Source organism: Mus caroli, unplaced genomic scaffold, assembly GCF_978045245.1.
Source record: "Mus caroli unplaced genomic scaffold, Mus_caroli_1 scaffold_4, whole genome shotgun sequence".
Taxonomy (NCBI): domain Eukaryota; kingdom Metazoa; phylum Chordata; class Mammalia; order Rodentia; family Muridae; genus Mus; species Mus caroli.
In genome coordinates this window covers 126,417,765-126,436,348 of record NW_028227259.1, presented here as the reverse complement: position 1 = coordinate 126,436,348, position 18,584 = coordinate 126,417,765, and the positions used below count along the sequence as shown (strand labels likewise).

General features: G+C 51.7%; 1 protein-coding gene across 1 annotated transcript in view; it reads right to left on the bottom strand.

The window, feature by feature from the left end:
* Hvcn1 (hydrogen voltage gated channel 1) overlaps positions 1–17,797 on the bottom strand; it is a 32,221-nt gene extending 14,424 nt beyond the window's left edge. The window contains exons 1-3 of the mRNA XM_021163066.2: positions 17,744–17,797; positions 17,271–17,320; positions 11,606–11,737 (exon numbers count right to left, since the gene is read on the bottom strand). Of these exons, the coding sequence (XP_021018725.1) occupies positions 11,606–11,626 (21 nt within the window). The 5' untranslated portion in view covers positions 11,627–11,737; positions 17,271–17,320; positions 17,744–17,797. The remainder of the gene's footprint in view (positions 1–11,605; positions 11,738–17,270; positions 17,321–17,743) is intronic.
* Between the last annotated feature and the right edge of the window lie 787 nt (positions 17,798–18,584).

The window sequence follows — 18,584 nt, the reverse complement described above, 5'->3', positions numbered from 1 at the left end:
CACACCCACCCTGGAATACGCTTGCTCTTAGCCAAAGGCCGAGAAGTGACTGCGTCCTGGATTACAATACACCTTCATTCAAACAGACGCAGGCTCGTACCCCGCCCCCCCCCCATACACAAAGATTTAGATACAAAATTACCAGTTGGCTGGAAGTCAACAGAACAAACCCGATTCTCACTAACACAGGGGCAGCTAGAGCTAGACCGGGAGATAGCAGCTGAGGTAAGCAAGATGGCTTGGCGATCTGATGATCGGAATATGACCTCTGGCATCCATATGGCAGGAGGGAAGTGACTCTTGTAAGTCCTCCACATGCATGCTGTGGCGTATGCACACCCAGGCACATACACAGACATAAATAAATAAATAAATAAGGTACATTTTAAAGTGGCTAGAAAAAAAAAATAGTCACATTTGATAGACTAGACAGGTAGACAGAAGTGTGACGAACTCCAAGCAGGAGGACCACGGGAGAGAACGCTTGAAGCCCTGTAGCACAGTGGTTAGGGCGCTTGCCGAGCACCGGCTAGGCCCTGGGTTCCCTGCTCAGCAGCACAGGGAATAAATAACCTGGGCACTTGGGAGCAGCCTGGGGGAGGGGTGTGCTCTGCCTGCTGTCCACTGCCCTGCCCTGGGTGGCCTTGTCTCCGTGTTCCAAATTGGGTCAAGAAACGCCTCTCCAGAAGACCCGACATTTTTTATTTAAGTGCCAAGGGGGAACCCTGTTGTCACAGCTGAGGTGGAGCTGACTTGGAGGATGGAGGCTGGGGCTGTGCAGGCATCCAAAGCCCTGGGCTGCCTAAGTGGCTCCACCACCCATATTATCTGGATACCTCAAGAGCTGAAGGTTTCAGATTTCTTCAAAGGCTGGAAGACCCGAAGAAAGCGTAAAACTGTGTAGCCTCCTGGTAGCAGCTCCATCGAGAGCCCCAGCCGCAGAGGCCAGCCATCCCTCTTTCCCTTACCTTTCAGTTCCTCTCAGGTAATGTTCTAGACTCAACTCTTGTCCTCCGTGGCCCAGGAAGGCTCCTACTGAGGCTCAACTTTTTCCATTCTCAACCCAGGCCTGACGAGGTCTCACCTCGACCCTGTCACCGCACTCCTCAGCCCTGCAATGGCTCCTTTGTGATCTACACCGAGTCCAAGGGAAGCATCCGAGGGTGGGCAGGGCCCTGGGAGGCTCAGCCCCTCCTCTTCCGGCAGCCCACCCCCTCATCTCTGCCCCCTCACCTCTACCCCTGGAGCCTTCCACTCAAAGCCCTTCAGCCTGACAGCCCCTAGCCTCTCACAAACTTGGGTTCTTTCTTCCCCACGCGTGAAGACTCAGCTGCCAGTCACTTCCTCAGAGGGCTCCTTCCTGGGACCCCGAACCAGAGCCAGATTCCTCTCTCAGTTCCGCATCCTCGCCTTTCTTCCTTTCCTCTTCCTCAGAGCCCTCCTCACGTTACCTAACTCTTACTCCTCAGTATGTACGCACCCCAAGAAACGAGCTGTGTACCCTGAATTCCCCATGCTCCCAGGCCAACCAGGAATTTCCCCCAGGAAATACCTCACCCTGCAGACAGAAGCCACTGAGGCTGGGGTGGGCTGGGGGCTCACTACCAAAACCACATTTTAAAACGGGAGAGGCAAGTCTTCTCTCTGAAACTCTCTGACCAGTCAAGAAGTGACTCAAGTAACTGGGATGGAAAGACTTGTGGGTACCCGGCAGAGCAGAAAAGGATTCTGGTTTTAAGTCAAGACTGTCATGCCGGAAGCAGGAAAGTTCCAGAAAAGGGTTGATCACAAGAAAAAAAAAAAAAAAAAAAAAAAAGCCATGTGTCTCAGTTGCTCCATCATCGCAGCCTCTCACTGCCCCAGCCAGGATCCTGTGGACTTTAGTGGCAACTCTGTGTCACCAATGTGGAAAGTCATTTTCCCCCTCCTCCACCTGGTCACCTGCAGTTGCAGATTCTGTCACTTGGGCCTATGGCTGTGTTACTGTCACCTGCAGACTTTACAGTGGAGGGACTGGCACAGGCACCCTGGGTAAAGTGCTTACTATGCAAGTGTAGGGACATGAGTTCAAGACCCAGCAATACCCACATAAAAGCTGACATGGTGGCTGGAGAGACCGTTCAGTGGTTAAGTGCAAGGATTGCTTCTTGCAGAGGACCCAGGTTCAAGTCCCAACCCCCGGACCAGGCAACTCATAATTGCTGGGAGCTCTAGCTCAGGGGATCCAACACTCTAGTCGACACCTGCACTCATGTGCATGCACCCTCACACATAGACAGAATTGTAAAAATAAAGATAAAACATTAAAAACAAAGAAACCCAAAATCAGGTAAACATAGTGTCATGAGTTTATAATCCTAAAGGATGAGTTCTGGGCCAGTGAAAGGGTCTTTTTCAAGAAATAAATAAGTAGCCGGGTGTGGTGGCGCACGCTTTAATCCCAGCACTCGGGAGGCAGAGGCAGGTGGATTTGTGAGTTCGAGGCCAGCCTGGTCTACAAAGTGAGTTCCAGGACAGCCAGGGCTACACAGAGAAATCCTGTCTCAAAAAAATCGGAAAAAAAAAAAAAATAAGTAGGAGCTAGAGAGTTGGCTCAGTAGTTGAGAGACCTGTTGTTCTTACAAAGGACCTGGGTTCATTCCCCAGCACCCACAAGGAGGCTCATCACATCCTTAGGCACCAGGCATGCATGTGGTGCACAGATATCCACGCAGGCAGGCCAGGCACTCATACACACAAAACAAACAAACAAACAAACAAACAAAAATGGTAGATGGCTCCGGAGGAACAGCACACAACATCCAAGGCTAACCTGTGGCCTCTCCCTGTACCTGTGCAAGAGCGCATACATGCAAGATGCAAGACACACACACACACACACACACACACACACGCACGCACGCACGCACGCACGCACAAAAGCTCAGACCACCAAATTCTGATCTATCAATCATTCTGCTGACTGTTGACCCTCTATTGTATGACAGGCGCCCACCTCTCTCCTTCCCTGCTCAGTTTCCCACAACTGTTTTTTTTAGCCGCCCAATCATAGCTTGGCAGACTGGAGCTTCCCCAATTCCAGTGTCCCCACTTCCGGTGGTCCCCACTTCTGGCGGTCTCAGCAGCCTGCTATGTTCAAAGTATACAACCCAGGCTGAACTGCCTCCATCTCAATAGTGGGCTGTGACCCAAACTCAGCTCACTTTACCACCAAATCTGTCCCTCCTGGGGCTCGGAGGCTCGGCATCACTGCCACCGCAACCTGAGAACTGATCATCTGGCTGGATCCCCCTCCCTCCCTCCCTGCTCTGTACATCACCTGCTCACATGCCCCTTCTCTGGCTGTTGTCTCTGGCCTGGACCTATTCCACCCCTTTGTCAGTGCCAGCCAGGCTGAGTCCTGACTTTCCCACTGCCCTATCGATACTCTCAGAGAATACTTGTGGCCTGGCTCTCTGGGTCTCCTCTTTGTCCTGCCTGCCTTTGTCCCCCTCCTAGGTCTCTGGTGTTACAAAAGCACACCTCACTGGCTCAGGTCTGGGGCCAATTGTACCTATCTATCATCCAGGTCTTGGACCGAGATTTCCCTTCCCCAGCTGTCCCTGCCATCATTAGCTCCCGTCACACAGTGTCAATTCACTGTACCCTTGTACTGCCGGAGAGGTAAATTAACCACTTAATGGAATCAGTGAGCTGCCCCTCCGAGAAAATGGCACGTACATTGGCATGACATGTGGCAGGTGTGTCACATCAGACAAATGACTAACCTACATGTGCCTCCTGAGGCTGCCAGTATCCACAGGGACCGAACTGCCACCTGTCGGAGGGGAAAGTCTGTACCCTGCAGAGCAGCAGCCAACTCTACAGCAAAGAGTATGTTGTAAGAAAGGCAGCCAACGAGCCGGGCGTGGTGGCGCACGCCTTTAATTCCAGCACTCGGGAGGCAGAGGCAGGCGGATTTCTGAGTTCGAGGCCAGCCTGGTCTACAAAGTGAGCTCCAGGACAGCCAGAGCTATAAAGAGAAACCCTGTCTCGAAAAAACCAAAAAAAAAAAAAAAAAAAGGAAGGAAGGCAGCCAACTTCCAAGACCTAGAGCCTGCCCGAAGTCCCTTCTCTTTCTCAGAGCTACTCCATGACCTGTAACTCCAACAAGACCCTTCAGCAGCATCAGCTACCATCATGCCTGGCTCATCTATTGTGTTATAGTACATGCTACCTTCCCTTCCATGGCAAGCCAACCCAGCATTGAGGGTCTCAGTGCAGGGGGAAGATGGCAGAGTCAGGCTCAGCCCCAGGGCTGTGTGACTCAGAGACCATGTTCTAGAATGCAGAATCAAGAGAACTCAGGCAGCTGGTGCACAGAGAAGCCCTGCCCAGACCATTAACAGGCTGAACTGTGGAATCCCGCTGGAGCAACAGGAACTGGCCTTCTTTGGCACGTGGGTCTCTGCTAACCATTGAGATGGAATCGCTCGAGATTTGAGTTGTCACTGTCCTGAGGAGCAGAAGAGAGCCACAGGCCAGGTCACATGGAGACGACAGAGGCAGGGATCTGAGTGATACAAGTCAAGGAAAGCCACCCCCCAGCCACCCCTTCTGCTGGGACACGCAGACACACCACCTGCTCTCAGAACCCTGAGAAGTACGCTGGGCAGAAGGAACATTTTCTGTCTTGCATAGGAGGGGAAACTAAGGCCAGGAGAGGCAAGGACACCGGCCTGTAGTCACTTGTCACAAATCAGTGGTGGGAGACTGGTGTTGCAAAGGGGACACTGCTACCACAGGCCCCTAGAGAGGAATGCTTTGAAAGGGGCACCATGATGTTTCCTTAGCTGCTTTTTTTAAATTTATTTTTATTTTATGTACATTGGTAATTTAACTGCACGTATGTATGTGTGAGGGTGTTGGATCCCCTGAACAGGAGTTAAAGACAGTTGTGAGCTGCCATGTAGGTGCTGGGAATTGAATCCAGGTCCTCTGGAAGAGAAGCCAGTGCTCTTAACCTCTGAGCCATCTTTCCAACCCCTAGCTGTGTGTGTGTGTGTGTGTGTGTGTGATCTTATCTTGCTGGCACATGTCACCATGCCTATCTTCCAAAAAAGGTTAGAAAGCTTGTCTTTGAGGTGGCTATGTGCCGGCATGGTAGGAAGAAAGAACAAAGTTGCCCTCTGACCACCCTCCCAAGCGCATGTACACACACACACAGGATAGATAAATGAAAACAAATTAGGAAGCCTGCATGGTGGCTTGTACCTGCAATCCCAGCACTTGGGAGGCAGAGGCAGGTGGATCTCTGAGATCCAGGCCAGCCTGGTCTACAGAGTGAATTCTAGGACAGCTGGGGCTACACAGAGAAACCCTGCCCTGACCCTCCCCTCCAACACAGAAAAATCTATGTGCATGTCTGTCTGTGTGTGTGTGCAGTGCCTGCAGAGTCCAGAAGGAGGCATCAGACCACTGAGAGCTGCAGTTACAGGTGGTTATGAGCCGCCCAACATGGTTCTGGGAACACAACTGTGGTCTTGTGCAAGAGCAGCAGGTGCTCTTGACCACTGAGCTGGCACTCTGGGTGGGCATTGCTTTAATTTTTTTTTTAATGGCGAGAACTTGCTCCCATGGAGTTGCTACCACAAAGGCTGTTAGTGATGCGCTCACTACAGGAGCTCCAGCCAACCAGGTTCGTTCTGTGGCTCCTGGCCAGTGAGGAGAAAAACGGGTCAGGAAAGCTTCCACTTTTGGCTATGTAGCCCAGGATAGCCCCAAACCCAAACTCCTCCTGCCTCTGCCTCCTGAGTACTGTGATTGCCATGGTGTGCCTCCATATCCAACTAAGAAAACGGATTTCTCAACTTATCCCAATGAGGGTCTCATAAGGGGGTAAAATCAAGGTTTATAGGGATGGTTTTCCCTCTTTAGCAGATAGGGAAACTGAGACCCTGCCTAAGCCTGTCAGTGAGTCAGCTGTGTCTTGTGCCCTCCAGTGCACACACAGGCAGGTAAGCTGCCCTCGGCACGGCCTTTACCCCAATCCTGTGCCTCAGAGCCAATGCACTTCAGCAACTAAGGACACTTGACCTTTGACCTGCCACCTGTATCTCCCAGCATCTGCTGTCCTGGCCCAGCTACGACCTCTCTCCCTTGGAGGGTGACCCCGTTTCACAGCTCCCTGCTGCCACTCTGCATCCATGTGTAGGGGTGTGTGTGCACTCACGTGTGCATGAGAAGGCCAGAGTGCCATTCCTCAGGTGCTGTCCACCCCCTCCCCAAAGTGGTTTTCTCAATGAACTAGGGAGTGCACAGACTAGGCTGTCTGGATGTGACTCCCAGTGATCTGCTGTCTCCTGCTTCCTCTGAGCCCTGAGATTACTGCATGCGGGAACATGCCCACCTTTCTGTGAGGGTTCTGGGATGGACCTCAGGTCCTCATGCATGCACTTTACCAACAGAGCCATCCTCCAGACCCATACCTATCATGCATTCATTCTTGCATTCACATGCTCGCGTGTATGTGGAGGCCCAACTATGATGTCATAGGATATGGAGGTTCACATGACGTCAGGACTCATCCTTCATGCTTGCCCATCTTATTCACTGAGGCAGGCTCTCTCAGCCAATCCCTGAGCTCCCAATTAACTAGTCCCACTCATGAGCCAGCTTGCTCTGGGGAATCCCTGGCTCTGCCTGCTGATACTGGGATTCCACCAACATGCCCAGCCCTGCACTTGTGTTGCTTTCTGGGGATTCAAACTCAGGTCTTCTCATTTACACAGCAGGTGCTTTACTGCTAAGCCATCTCCTCAGCCCCAGCCCTAGTCCCAGCCCCAGCCCCATCTGCAGCCAGAGGGCTTTACTGGAAACAGAGCCCGTCTCAACCTGTCCAGAATAGAAAGAGATTAGAGGGCTAGTGGCTGCTCTCCTCAGCCTGCCTGGCCTCCGTTTCTCAGCATCTCAGAACTTGGGGTCCCTAAGAGATGTAGCGTGCGGTGCCACCCTCCTGCTATCCCTTATGCTGGTGGTGGGGGTGGGGAGATTGGGTTGTAAGTGCCCTGGGGGGGGGTCCCCAAGGGACCACCCTCCTCATAAAACCTCTGGGTAGAACCCTGCTGCTGGTGCATAGCTGGAATTACAGCACTCAGGAGGCTGAGGCAGGGGGATTGAAAAAGACAAGAGTTAGTCTCATAATAGTAAAACCCCTCTGGGTGTGGTCTGGTGTCTAACTGGCTTCTCTAGTCCTGAACACCTCGTGTCCTGTCACGGATCACTGCTGGAGGAAACAGTGTGTCCCGTGTGACCCCTGGGAGGGGAGTCTTGTGTGCAGCCAGCTTCCTGTGGTCTCAGCCCAATGCCTCCCCCTTGGCTGGATTAACCTGGGCTACAAGTCTCCTTGTTTGCAGCCTTGCCAACAAAGTGCTGAACACAGGATGCTGTGAGGGGGCCCTTGTTTAAAGTCTTTGGTTTCCCACTACTCTAAGTAGTAAAGAACTAGCCCCGCACTCTACCCCAAGGCTCACTCCTCTTCTTCCTGCTGCAACTGTGACTACATGTCTGGTCTCACCTGACTCTCCCTGCGTGGCCATTCTGTTTCCATTCAGCCTGTGTTGCAGGCCTCAAGGCCTTTGCCCCGGGAGCTTGCTCTGGTCTGGAATGTGTAAGCAAGCTCCTTTCAAACGTTGCCATATACCTTTTCTGTCCTCTTTTAGGTTCCCCCTACATGTCTCAGATCAGGGGTGCTGGACACCCTGATCCCACTGTACACTCATACACCTCTCCAGCTGCCCACACCCCTGACTGAACAACCCAGGGTGCAGGCTCCACAGGTTCCTGCCCACACTGTACCTTCCACACCTGGCCAGGACCACGGGCTCCACACTCAGAGACAGTGCCACGAGACACACGGACACCATTGCCTGCCCAGTGAGAGGCAGGGCTCAGCGTGCCCACCACCCCCGCCCCAGCACTGGCTCGGAGTTTCTGAGGAATGCCTATTTATAAAATCAGGGAAGTCTGTAAATAGGCGTTGAAGTCTTTCCTTCACTAGGGTGGGGAGGAAGTTTGAGGTTTGCAAAAACCACCTCTGTGCCAGCTGACTGGCTCAGGTGTGTGTGTGAGGGAATGGGTGACCAGGTCTACCCAGAGCAATGATCCTCAGTCACCTCCCCTGGAGGGTCAGGAGTCCGATGCTAGGAGGCTGCATGGGTAATGACTTTCACAGGAATGGGATGGTGGCATATCCTCTGCCATCCTAGACTATCCACTCCCTCGGGAACTCTCCCGAAACCACACCAACATCCCTGCTACCGGGGTCCAAACTGGCCTCACTGATGATCAAAACCCAAGACCAGAGAGGTCAAGAGGCTTGCCAGAAGTCATACAGCTACGGAGAAACAGAGCCCGACTGCAATCCAGGCGACCCAGTGGCGCGTCCCTTTCTCCCTGCATGACCCGCTGAGAAGGTGGCCCAGGGCTCCTGAACCCCGTGCTGGTGCAGGCCTGTGACAGAGGGGCTCCAGACAGAGGAATTGTCGTGCCTCCCCCCAGCACACTCTGACACATTAACCGAGACAGGATCCTTCCTCCTGTCTACTTCTCTGTTCCCTTTCTAAAGGACCAATGGAGGCCTTGTCTAAACAGGCATGGGGAAGCACCCTGCCCCTTTCCCAACAGGACAGAGTTGCTGACGTTCAGGGACAGGGAGTTAGATGCAAAGCCTGTGACACCAGCCACACCGCCTGCTACCACAAATTGGGCTGCTTCACAAAGACAGAGAAACAGTGAGCTACCCTTCCAGGAAGCTGTCACCCAGAGACCAACGTGGGGGTGATCCTTCAGCCACAGAGTCCTCTGAGGAAAGACTTCGGGCCTCTCTGTTCCCTTCTAGAAAGCTCTAAGGAGCATTAACAGGATACGTGAAGAGAAAGAAGCTACTCTCTCTGGCATCTACTCTGCCTCCAACAACCTGAGAGAAACACACCAGACACAGCACACTGGACATAGCAAAGGTGACCCACAGCAACAACGTATGTTGCCCTGAAGACACCCTTGACCATGAATGTCAAGGACAAGGGAGCTTCTCCCCGAGGGCTGGCATCTGTGTGACCTTGAGTCTCCCTGTATTAGCATCTGCTCACATCCCTCAGCCTAAAGAGAGCACTTCCGTTTTTTCAATATGCAAGCCATCCAATGCAGACGTGGTAGATAGCTAAGTGCATCTCCCTCAAGCTGAAACCTATGCCTTGGGGCTGTCTGTACTTCTCCCATCCATTTGTCTGTCTAAATAATAAATTAACTACTTTGGTTTCCAGTTTGGCTCATCCCGTCCCAACAGGGGAAAGGAACACTCAGGCTGTGTCCCCACCCCACCCCACCCCTGCCCCCAACAGCACTGACAGTTTCACCAGAGAGGCCAGCTGTATATTGGAAAGACTGAACCCAGGGCCTGATGCACACCAGACAAACCTCCACAGCTGAGCCACACCCCATTATCACCTGGCACACCACAGTCCCAAACTCAAGAGCTTCGGAATTCACCAGAAGTGTGTCGAGCCTGAGAACCTCCACCAAGTTCAAGGCCTCCAGAGGAATTCTGTGAGCCGATGGGGTGCCCCACCCCCTCCTCTACACACCTGGCTTCCAACCCCCGCAGATGGGCCAGGAGTGTGTGTCCATCTGTGGAATGAGGCTAGCAGGTGGGCCACACCCCTTGCTTGTCCTATCATGGTGTTACCAGCCTTTGACAAATGGTAGCTATTCCCAGGTGCCCTGCTAATGCCACTACTAGGCATAATCCTCACTGCACCTCTGTAGGCTGCCATTTCCCAGAATGGAAAACTGAGGGACAGGGAAAGGAAGAAGGAGAAAGGGACTCTAAGGAAGTCAATGTCCAGGCAGGTGGCCAAGGCCGTCTCTGCAGAATTAGTAACTGCCAATCAGTTCTGTGTAGTGATGCGCGCTCACCCCCGCCCTGAATATGCTTGTTTTTTAAACCAAGGAGGGCTGGGCGGTGGTGGCGCACACCTTTAATCCCAGCACTTGGGAGGCAGAGGCAGGCAGATTTCTGAGTTGGAGGCCAGCCTGGTCTACAGAGTGAGTTCCAGGACAGCCAGGGCTATACAGAGAAACCCTGTCTCGAAAAAACAAAACAAAAACAAAAACAACAAGGAGGACATGGCTCAGCAGGTAAAGGTGATTGCCACCAAGGCCAATGACCTGAGTTCAATTCCTGCCACCTGCCTGGTGGAAGGAGAAAAAGATTTCCCACAAGTTGTCCTCTGACCTCCAGAAATGCACCGTGGTACAATATACATGAGTGTGTGCGTGCACACATGCACACACACACACATATATATGTATAATTAAAGAAAAATCTAGAGTGCTGGACAAGTTCAAGGCCATAAAAGCAAACTATTTAAGCAAGCATTTCAAAGCATGGTGCACCAGGCTAGGCTCAGCCATTATAGGCACATGCTGTCTCTGACCAAAAAAGGGCCAGTCTGCCACAAGGGGCCCTGTCAACCATGGAGACATCTCCTGGTGGTAGCCTCATACCCAAGTTGGCTCCAGTTCCCCAAGGGGTTTGTCCTTGCTGGGTTCTCCATTCCAATGTCTACTTCCCCTGCTGGCCCCACCCCCCAACACAGGCTCAGGAGAATCCTTCAGCACCTTATAATGCATCCCTGCAACCGGTTGATTTCATTCCAATCCCCAGAGCCACCTGGACTCTACCTCAGCCGTGACTGCTTTCTCTGGGGACACACCTCTGCCTACCTTGGCATTCATGGTCACTAGTACAAAAAAAACAAAAAAACAAAAAACAAAAAACAAGCCGGGCGTGGTGGCTCACGCCTTTAATCCCAGCACTCGGGAGGCAGAGGCAGGCGGATTTCTGAGTTCGAGGCCAGCCTGGTCTACAAAGTGAGTGCCAGGACAGCCAGGGCTACACAGAGAAACCCTGTCTCGAAAAACCAAAGTGAGTTCCAGGACAGCCAGGGCTATACAGAGAAACCCTGTCTCGAAAAACCAAAAGAAAAAAAAAAAAAAACCAAAAAACAAAAAACGGAACCCAACCAAAACACCACACTGGGCCAGAGTTCCCAGGACCCCACTATGTCACTGGCCTCTCAGCTCATGTCCCCCATCTCCCTGTAACCAAAGGCTGCAGACAATTCTATGGCCAACTTCATCCCACTAGTTGTGGGTAGCAGACACCTGCCTTGCTGGAGGCTGAGAACCTTTCTGGAGAACCCAGCAATCTTCCCTCGCCCACCCAGTCTGTAAGTACCCACAGGAGCAAGTCTGAGACCACACCTTTGCACAGCTGGATATCCAGAAATCTTTGCTTGGCTTGGCTTGGCTTCACTGAGCCAGAACGATGATCTCAAACTCAATGGGTAGCCGAGGATGATCTTGAATCTCTTAATCCTGACCCCCTGCTTTACCTCCCAAGTGTTTGGGATTACAGATGACGGCCACCACACCCAGGTAGGCTCTGACCACGTGGTTCTTAAACTAGATGTGTCAGGGTTTGTCTAGCAAACCCTGGCTCTCCTGAAAGAAACACCCACAAGATCCTCCTCTCTCTCGGTGGGGACCCCCAGTCACTATATACCTTTGGGTCATGGGAAGTCATTTTCCTGTTGTCTCAAGATCCAACAGTGAGAGAACTGGAGGCAGACTTGTCACCCTGATGTCTCCAGTAGACGCTCCACAATCTGTCCTTGCAGGTCTGTTTGAGCAGTGCCTGAAAATAAGGCCACAAAATGAGTTAGAAGGGATGGTCTGGGAAGAGAGCCGAGAGATTGGCAATACTCAGGAATGCCTGCTTGAGTGCTGGATTCACTTGCGAGCATTTGTGAGAAGCAACAGTAGTCACCGTGGCCAGTGAGTGGAAACAACCAACATCCACAGAGAAACAGAGTCACACTGCGGAATACCATACAGCCTTTAAACACTAGCAGCTGCTACAGAGTGGAGACGCCCTGAGAACGCTCTACAACGGGAAGATAGCTCGATTCAACACCTTGCATGTTGCATGCTGAGCTTGGCATGTGATGCCACTGTAACCCAGCACTCAGGAGGCTGAGGCAGGAGGCTGGTGAGTTCAAAGCTAGCCTAGGCTGCAGAGTGAGGCCCTGTCTCAAAATTAAACATGAAATTTGGAGATGGCAAGATGGTTTAGCAGGTAAAAGGGCTGACTGAGTTCAATACCTGGGACCACCTGGTGGAAGGAGAAAGCTGATGCCCACAGATTGCCCTCTGGCCTCCACACATGCGCCACAGTGCACAGACAGATGGACAGACAGACATACAAATAAAAATCTTGAAAATAAATTCTAAGACAAGCTATAACATGTAGCTCTAGCTGGCCTCAAGCTTGCTGTGTAGACCAGGGTGGTCTTGAACTCACAGAGATTCATCTGCCTCTGCCTTGCTAGTATAGAATTAGAGATGTGCACAACCCCCTTCCCCAAATTTCTAAAGTGTGTGTGTGCATGTGTATGCACACATGTATAATATATATGATTATATATATATGATTATATATATATGATTACATATATATATATATATATTTTAGAATGTGTGTGTATAGGATTGTGTAAGTGTTCTCACAGGCCTGACGGAGGATCCCCTGCACTGGAGTCCATGTGGTTGCGAGCTGATCAGTGTGGGTGTTAGGAATCAAACTCAGGTCTTCTGCAATCATACTATGGACTCTTTACCACTAAGCCATCTTTCCAGGCCCCTGGCCCCCTTTTAAAGGATAACTTTGGTGGGTCTCTTCTTTCTCTTTGGTTCTGGAATGACTATGTGTGATTTTTCAAAATTATTTTTAACATAGCTGTCAGAGGCACAGAGTAAAACTTTAAGCAGAAAGATGTCTGCTGGGAAGTCTCTATCTTCCTTCCTTTCCCTTCCCAGAAGTGTCTCCTCCACACAGCCTTCTGTGGTTTTCCCTCTTCACAGGACAGGCCTGTGCATACACACACACACACACACACACACACAGAAGGCCTCTGTGCACATGGAAAGCCTGCATGTACTTTTTCACTTTTTCTTCTATACAAATGGGAGTGACACACCATCTCTCAGAACCAACCTGATTTCCTCTTGGGGTGGCATAGGTAGACTCACAGTCACCTGGACCACCCAGGCCCTTTCCCCTTGAACCCAGGAGTTTGTCACGTTATGTGTGCACAGTGACTAAATTCAAGATTGTGTGACAGGAGGCGGCCCAGGTGGACACACTGCAACCCGGAGGGTCTGTCCGAGGAGCAGAGGGGCGAGAGTAAAGGGGCTGCAGCAAAGAGAAGCAGGCATGAAGATGCCGGGAGGCTAGCTCGTGCTATGTGCACCCCTAAGAACTGGTAAGGGTCCACAGACCCCACCCGGAGCCTCTGGAGGAAAGGCAGCCTTGAGGGCCTCTCCATTTGCACCATTGGAAGATGCTTTTAGGCGTCTGTGAGATCACAGTTGGGACTTTTTTAAAACCACCAAATGTCCCTGCTACAAACCGGGGACACTCGCTGTCCCCAAGGGACCACACTGTGGCAATGAGCTCTAGGTGAAGGTCCTTGCTGTGATGCCCAGGACTCTCCCTGTGGGGATGTAGTGAGGCTACTGGTGGGCACAATGGGGTTCCCCACCCCTTCCAACCCCAAACCCCACTGTGCATGCACCTTGAATCCGGTGGGTTTGTACCTATTCCCTCATTCGGGCCAGACCAACATTGGACATCTTTCTCCATCTCTCTCTGTGTGATTTGAGGGGTGGGGGTGAGACACATTCTCTGAACCTGGACCTCAGCAATTCCGTGAGATTGGCTGTCAGAAGCCTAGAGGTCCTCTTCTCTCTGCCTCACAGAACTGAGATGCTAGCCGTGGGGTAGCACCAACAGTTTTTTATGTGTGTAGCCTCTAGCACAGACGACTGTCAAGAGTGTCAGCAACTTTGGTGACAGCTTCTAGACAAACAGGAGATGGGCTTAGATGCAACTCTTTACAACTGCAGGTGAAGGGCCGGCAAGATGGTTTAGCTGGTAGGGGGGCTTGCTGCCAAGCCTGACATCCTGAGTCTGACCCTGGGACCCACATTGTGGAAGGAGGAAAATTAACCCTGGCAAGTTGTCGTCTGACCTCCACAAGCACACTGTGACACGTACGTACTTACACACACATACACACATACACTCTCTCTCTGCAGTTAAATAAACAATCTACCAACCTACATACAGGTAAAAGGAGGTGTCAAAGAGCCTTGTGTCGGGGCTGGAGAGATGGCTCAGCAGTTAAGGTCCTTAACTGCTCTTCCAAACGTCCTGAGTTCAAATCCCAGCAACCACATGGTGGCTCACAACCATCTGTAACGAAATCTGATGCCCTCTTCTGGAGTGTCTGAAGACAGCTACAGTGTACTTACATATAATAAATATATAAATAAATAAATATTTTTTTAAAAAAAAGAGCTTTGTGTCATCAAAGCAGAAACTAACTCCTGCACAGAAAAACATTGGCACCGGGCAGTGGTGGCGCACGCCTTTAATCCCAGAACTTGGGAGGCAGAGGCAGGTGGATTTCTGAGTTCGAGGCCAGCCTGGTCTACAGAGTGAGTTCCAGGACAGCCTGGACAATACAGAGAAACCCTGTCTCAGAAAAACAAAAACAAAATAAAAAACCAACCAACCAACCAAACAAACAAACAAACAAAGCCCATTGACTTCACCAACTGAAGTCAGAGGGTTTCAACTCTCAAGTCCTCCCTAATAGACTAGCCCAAACAAATAAAAGTGGTGAAGCCCTCTGCCTAGGTGGCCATGGAGAAACCTCATATTGGCTAGAGAGATGCAATCTAGTCAGACATCTAGTGATAGGGGCTTCCAAATGGCTACATCCTAGACCTGACCACTTCATTCCAGAAACCTTTCCAGAGCTCCCTAGCAACTGCGTGGGCAGCAGTGTGTGTAGCACAGTAGATGCTGTTGCCAACCCCACCCCCCACCCCCCACCAATACCTGAATGGGAGAAACTGAAGGCCACGCAAGCAGGGAGGAAGGACATGCGCAGTGGTGGAAAAAGCAGACTGTTGAGCAAGCAGAACTGATAAGTCTGACCCAAGCCTGCACTCATTTGCAAGCAGCAGAGCTAAAGCCTCCTGTGCCTTTCATCCGTGCTGGACCCTGTGTTGGGTTCAGGGAGAGTAAAAGGGAAGGGAACAGGAGACGACAAACACCTCAAGGACAGGGCTGAGGTCACATTCTGCCACCTGTCTGCTGGAGGAAACGCAGATCAGAGCAAGATGGGAAGCCAGGCTCTTGCAGGTTGAGTGGCCAGGTTCTCGTGGGGACAAGTGTCCCAGGAAGAGAAAGATTCTTTAACAGCAAGAACTTAAGAGGACAGAGTGGGGGAGTGGGCAGAGCCAGAGGAGCATGGCAGGAGATGTGAGTTAAGAATAATTCTCGGGCTGGTGAGAGGGCTCAGTGGGTAAGAGCACCCGACTGTTCTTCCGAAGGTCCAGAGTTCAAATCCCAGCAACCACATGGTGGCTCACAACCACCCAAAATGAGATCTGACAACCTCTTCTGGTGTGTCTGAAGACAGCTACAGTGTACTTACATATAATAAATAAATAAATCTAAAAAAAAAAAAAAAAAAAAAGAATAATTCTCAGCCGGGCGTGTGGTGGCACACACCTTTAATCCCAGCATGTGGGAGGCAGAGGCAGGCGGGAGGCAGAGGCAGACGGATTTCTGAGTTCGAGGCCAGCCTGGTCTACAAAGTGAGTTCCAGGACAGCCAGGGCTACACAGAGAAACCCTGTCTCGAAAAACCAAAAAAAAAAAAAAAAAAAAAAAAAAAGAATAATTCTCACGCTGGTCGTGGTGGTGCACACCTTTGATCTCAGTACTTGGGAGGCACAGGGAGGCAATCCCTGTGAGTTTGAGGCCAGCCTGGTTTACAGAGTGAGTTCCAGGACAGCCAAGACTACAGAGATAGAAGAAATAATAATAATAATAATAATAATAATAATAATAATAGTTTGGGGAGGTCTAGCAGGGCTCTCAGCTTGTGTGAAATGCTGTAGCGTTCAGGGTCAAGAGTCATAGCAGGGGGGCTGGAGAAATGGCTCAGAGGTTTAAGAGAACTGACTGCTCTTCCAGAGGTCCTGAGTTCAATTCCCAGCAACCACACGGTGGCTCACAACCATCTGTAATGGGATCTGATGCCATCTTCTGCTATGCAGGTATATACAGAGCACTCATATGCATAAAATAAATAAATCTTTAAAAAAAAAATGTTATAGCAGGGACATGATGAGGAGGGCCAAAGAGGATGGAGGTCTGGACTTGGGTGTAGTCATGGTGACACAGCATCCAGACTGGAGATCTGTGTAGGCCAGAACTTGTGACTGGCCTAGTTGGAGTGGGAGTTGGGAAAGAAGGATGAAGACATGCGCTACAGGCAGGAGAACCTGGGCAAGAAGTCCGGGCTTCTTCCTTCTTGCAAAACATGGCCACGGAAAGGCTGTGGGCTGCCCAGCAGCTCTGGAGTTGGGTAAGACCTAGCCTAGAGATTTTCAAAACCCTGCCTTGACCAGCCTTGCTGCCAGGGGAGTCTTGGAGGCAGAAGTTGCCATCCTCAACCACGGCCTTTCTCAAGAAACCTCAAGCTGCTGGTGGGCAGTCAGGAAACACTGCAAAGCTCGGAGCGTCCCCGCCAACCTGAGATGAAATGCCCAGTAGGCAGAAATGCCTTCAGAGGGGCAAGGTTGAGCAGAGAGGAATGCAGCTCCCAAGGGATCCCGTGCTAGGTTTGGGGGTGGAGTGGGGATTGCTAGGCTTCTCCCCATCACCTCAGCATTTCTGGGAGGTAGGTGCCATTCTGAATGCCTTAGGGCAGAGAGACACAGAGGCAGAGTCCCACCTCTAAGGCATGTAGAGTCAGGCACTCGCAGGCAGTAGGTGCTGGGTATGTGGTGGGGGCTTCAGAAGAGCAGAAATGCACGCTGTTGCTTCTCGGTCTTACAGTATAACCAGGCCCCAATCCACCCACCCACCATTCTTGTTCCTTGGCACTCCTGAACCCAACAGATAGGGGTTCGAATCATTTCAAGAAGGCTCCACTAAATTGGGTTTCTTCTTGCTAGGGTGCATCAGTGTGCTGGCTCCTTGGGGGTCTGCTCTTGGGGTGCTAGCTGTATCCCCTTCCCTCCTGCTGTCTCCCTGGGGTGGCTGTAGGGCTCTGGGATGGGGAACAGGGCTTAGGGCTTCACACCCACCTGCTGGTAGTTTGCAGCACTCCTTGCAGTGGCTGGCTGGCTCTCTCCACCTGTATGAGGGGGACAGAGTTACTTCTCCACAAGTCACACGATGCGGGGTGTGGCAGAGTCATGGCTGTGGATCCAGGTTAACACCCACCAGGAGAGGATGCGCCTGTCAATGCTCAATTCCCCGGGGAGGAAAGCGGGGTGGGCAGTCACAGTTCAAGAAGCAGCCAGGGCCTTGGTCACCCCACGGTGCCCCCTGGCCTGGTCCTCCCCTCCCCGCTAGCCAAAATGGACAAAAGAGCAGCAGGGAATCACGAGGATGGAGGGTGGCCAGGGCTTCCTTCCTCCCTCCCGGGCCCCAAGGCGGCTGGCGGGTGTGCAGAGCAGGGAGCAGATCGCGGCTGCCCTCAGCTCAAGATACAACTGAGGTTGGAAGGAAGAGGGGGGCGCCCTGACCTTCCCACCCCGAGCCTCATCCTCGTTACCTGGCAGCAGTCTGCTTAGCTCTGTTCTCATCCCAGGGCAGAGACTCAGGCACACCCCAGCTCTGAAGAGCCCAGGGGGAGGGCCCTTGCCTTTGGGGGTGTGGTGTGGCGGGAGTTTCCAGAGCTGCTCTAACTTACTACTGCTGCAAACTCAGAGGCCTACGGAGGCACTAGTGTGCTGAGAGGCCCTAACTTGAAGAGGCTATCAAATGACAAAGACCCCGGGAGTATGCACAGGGCTGGAACTCTCTTCCGCCTGATCCCACCCCACCCCCACTCCTATGCCTCGTCCAAGGACCTCCTCCTCCCTCCCTCTTCCAAAGCTCCTGTGTTTACTGGAGGAGATGCATTCCCTAGCTGGATTCAGGGGGCCAACTGATGCAATAGCAGGTTAAAGAGAAACTTTTTTACCTGCTAATGGAGACGGTCTCAAGAATGTAAGGGCAGAAGAAATGTATCATAAGCTGGTGGGGGAATGACTGGACCCACTATCTCTGGGCTGGGAAGGGAAATTCAGGAGAGTCACTAAGAGACAGTGTGTGTGTGTGTGTGTGTGTGTGTGTGTGTGTGTGTGTGTGTGTATAGGGGAAGGAGTGGGCTTCCTAGCACACCTATTCAGACCCACTGCAGCCCAAAAGCCCCGGGTCCGTGTAATGGAACCCATACTTTAGCTTCTTCAGAACTCCAGCCCTAGCTGGGCGTGGTAGCGTATGCCTTTAATCCCAGCACTCGGGAGGCAGAGGCAGAAGGATTTCTGAGTTGGAGGCCAGCCTGGTCTACAAAGTGAGTTCCAGGACAGCCAGGGCTACACAGAAAAACCCTGTCTCGAAAAAAACCAAAA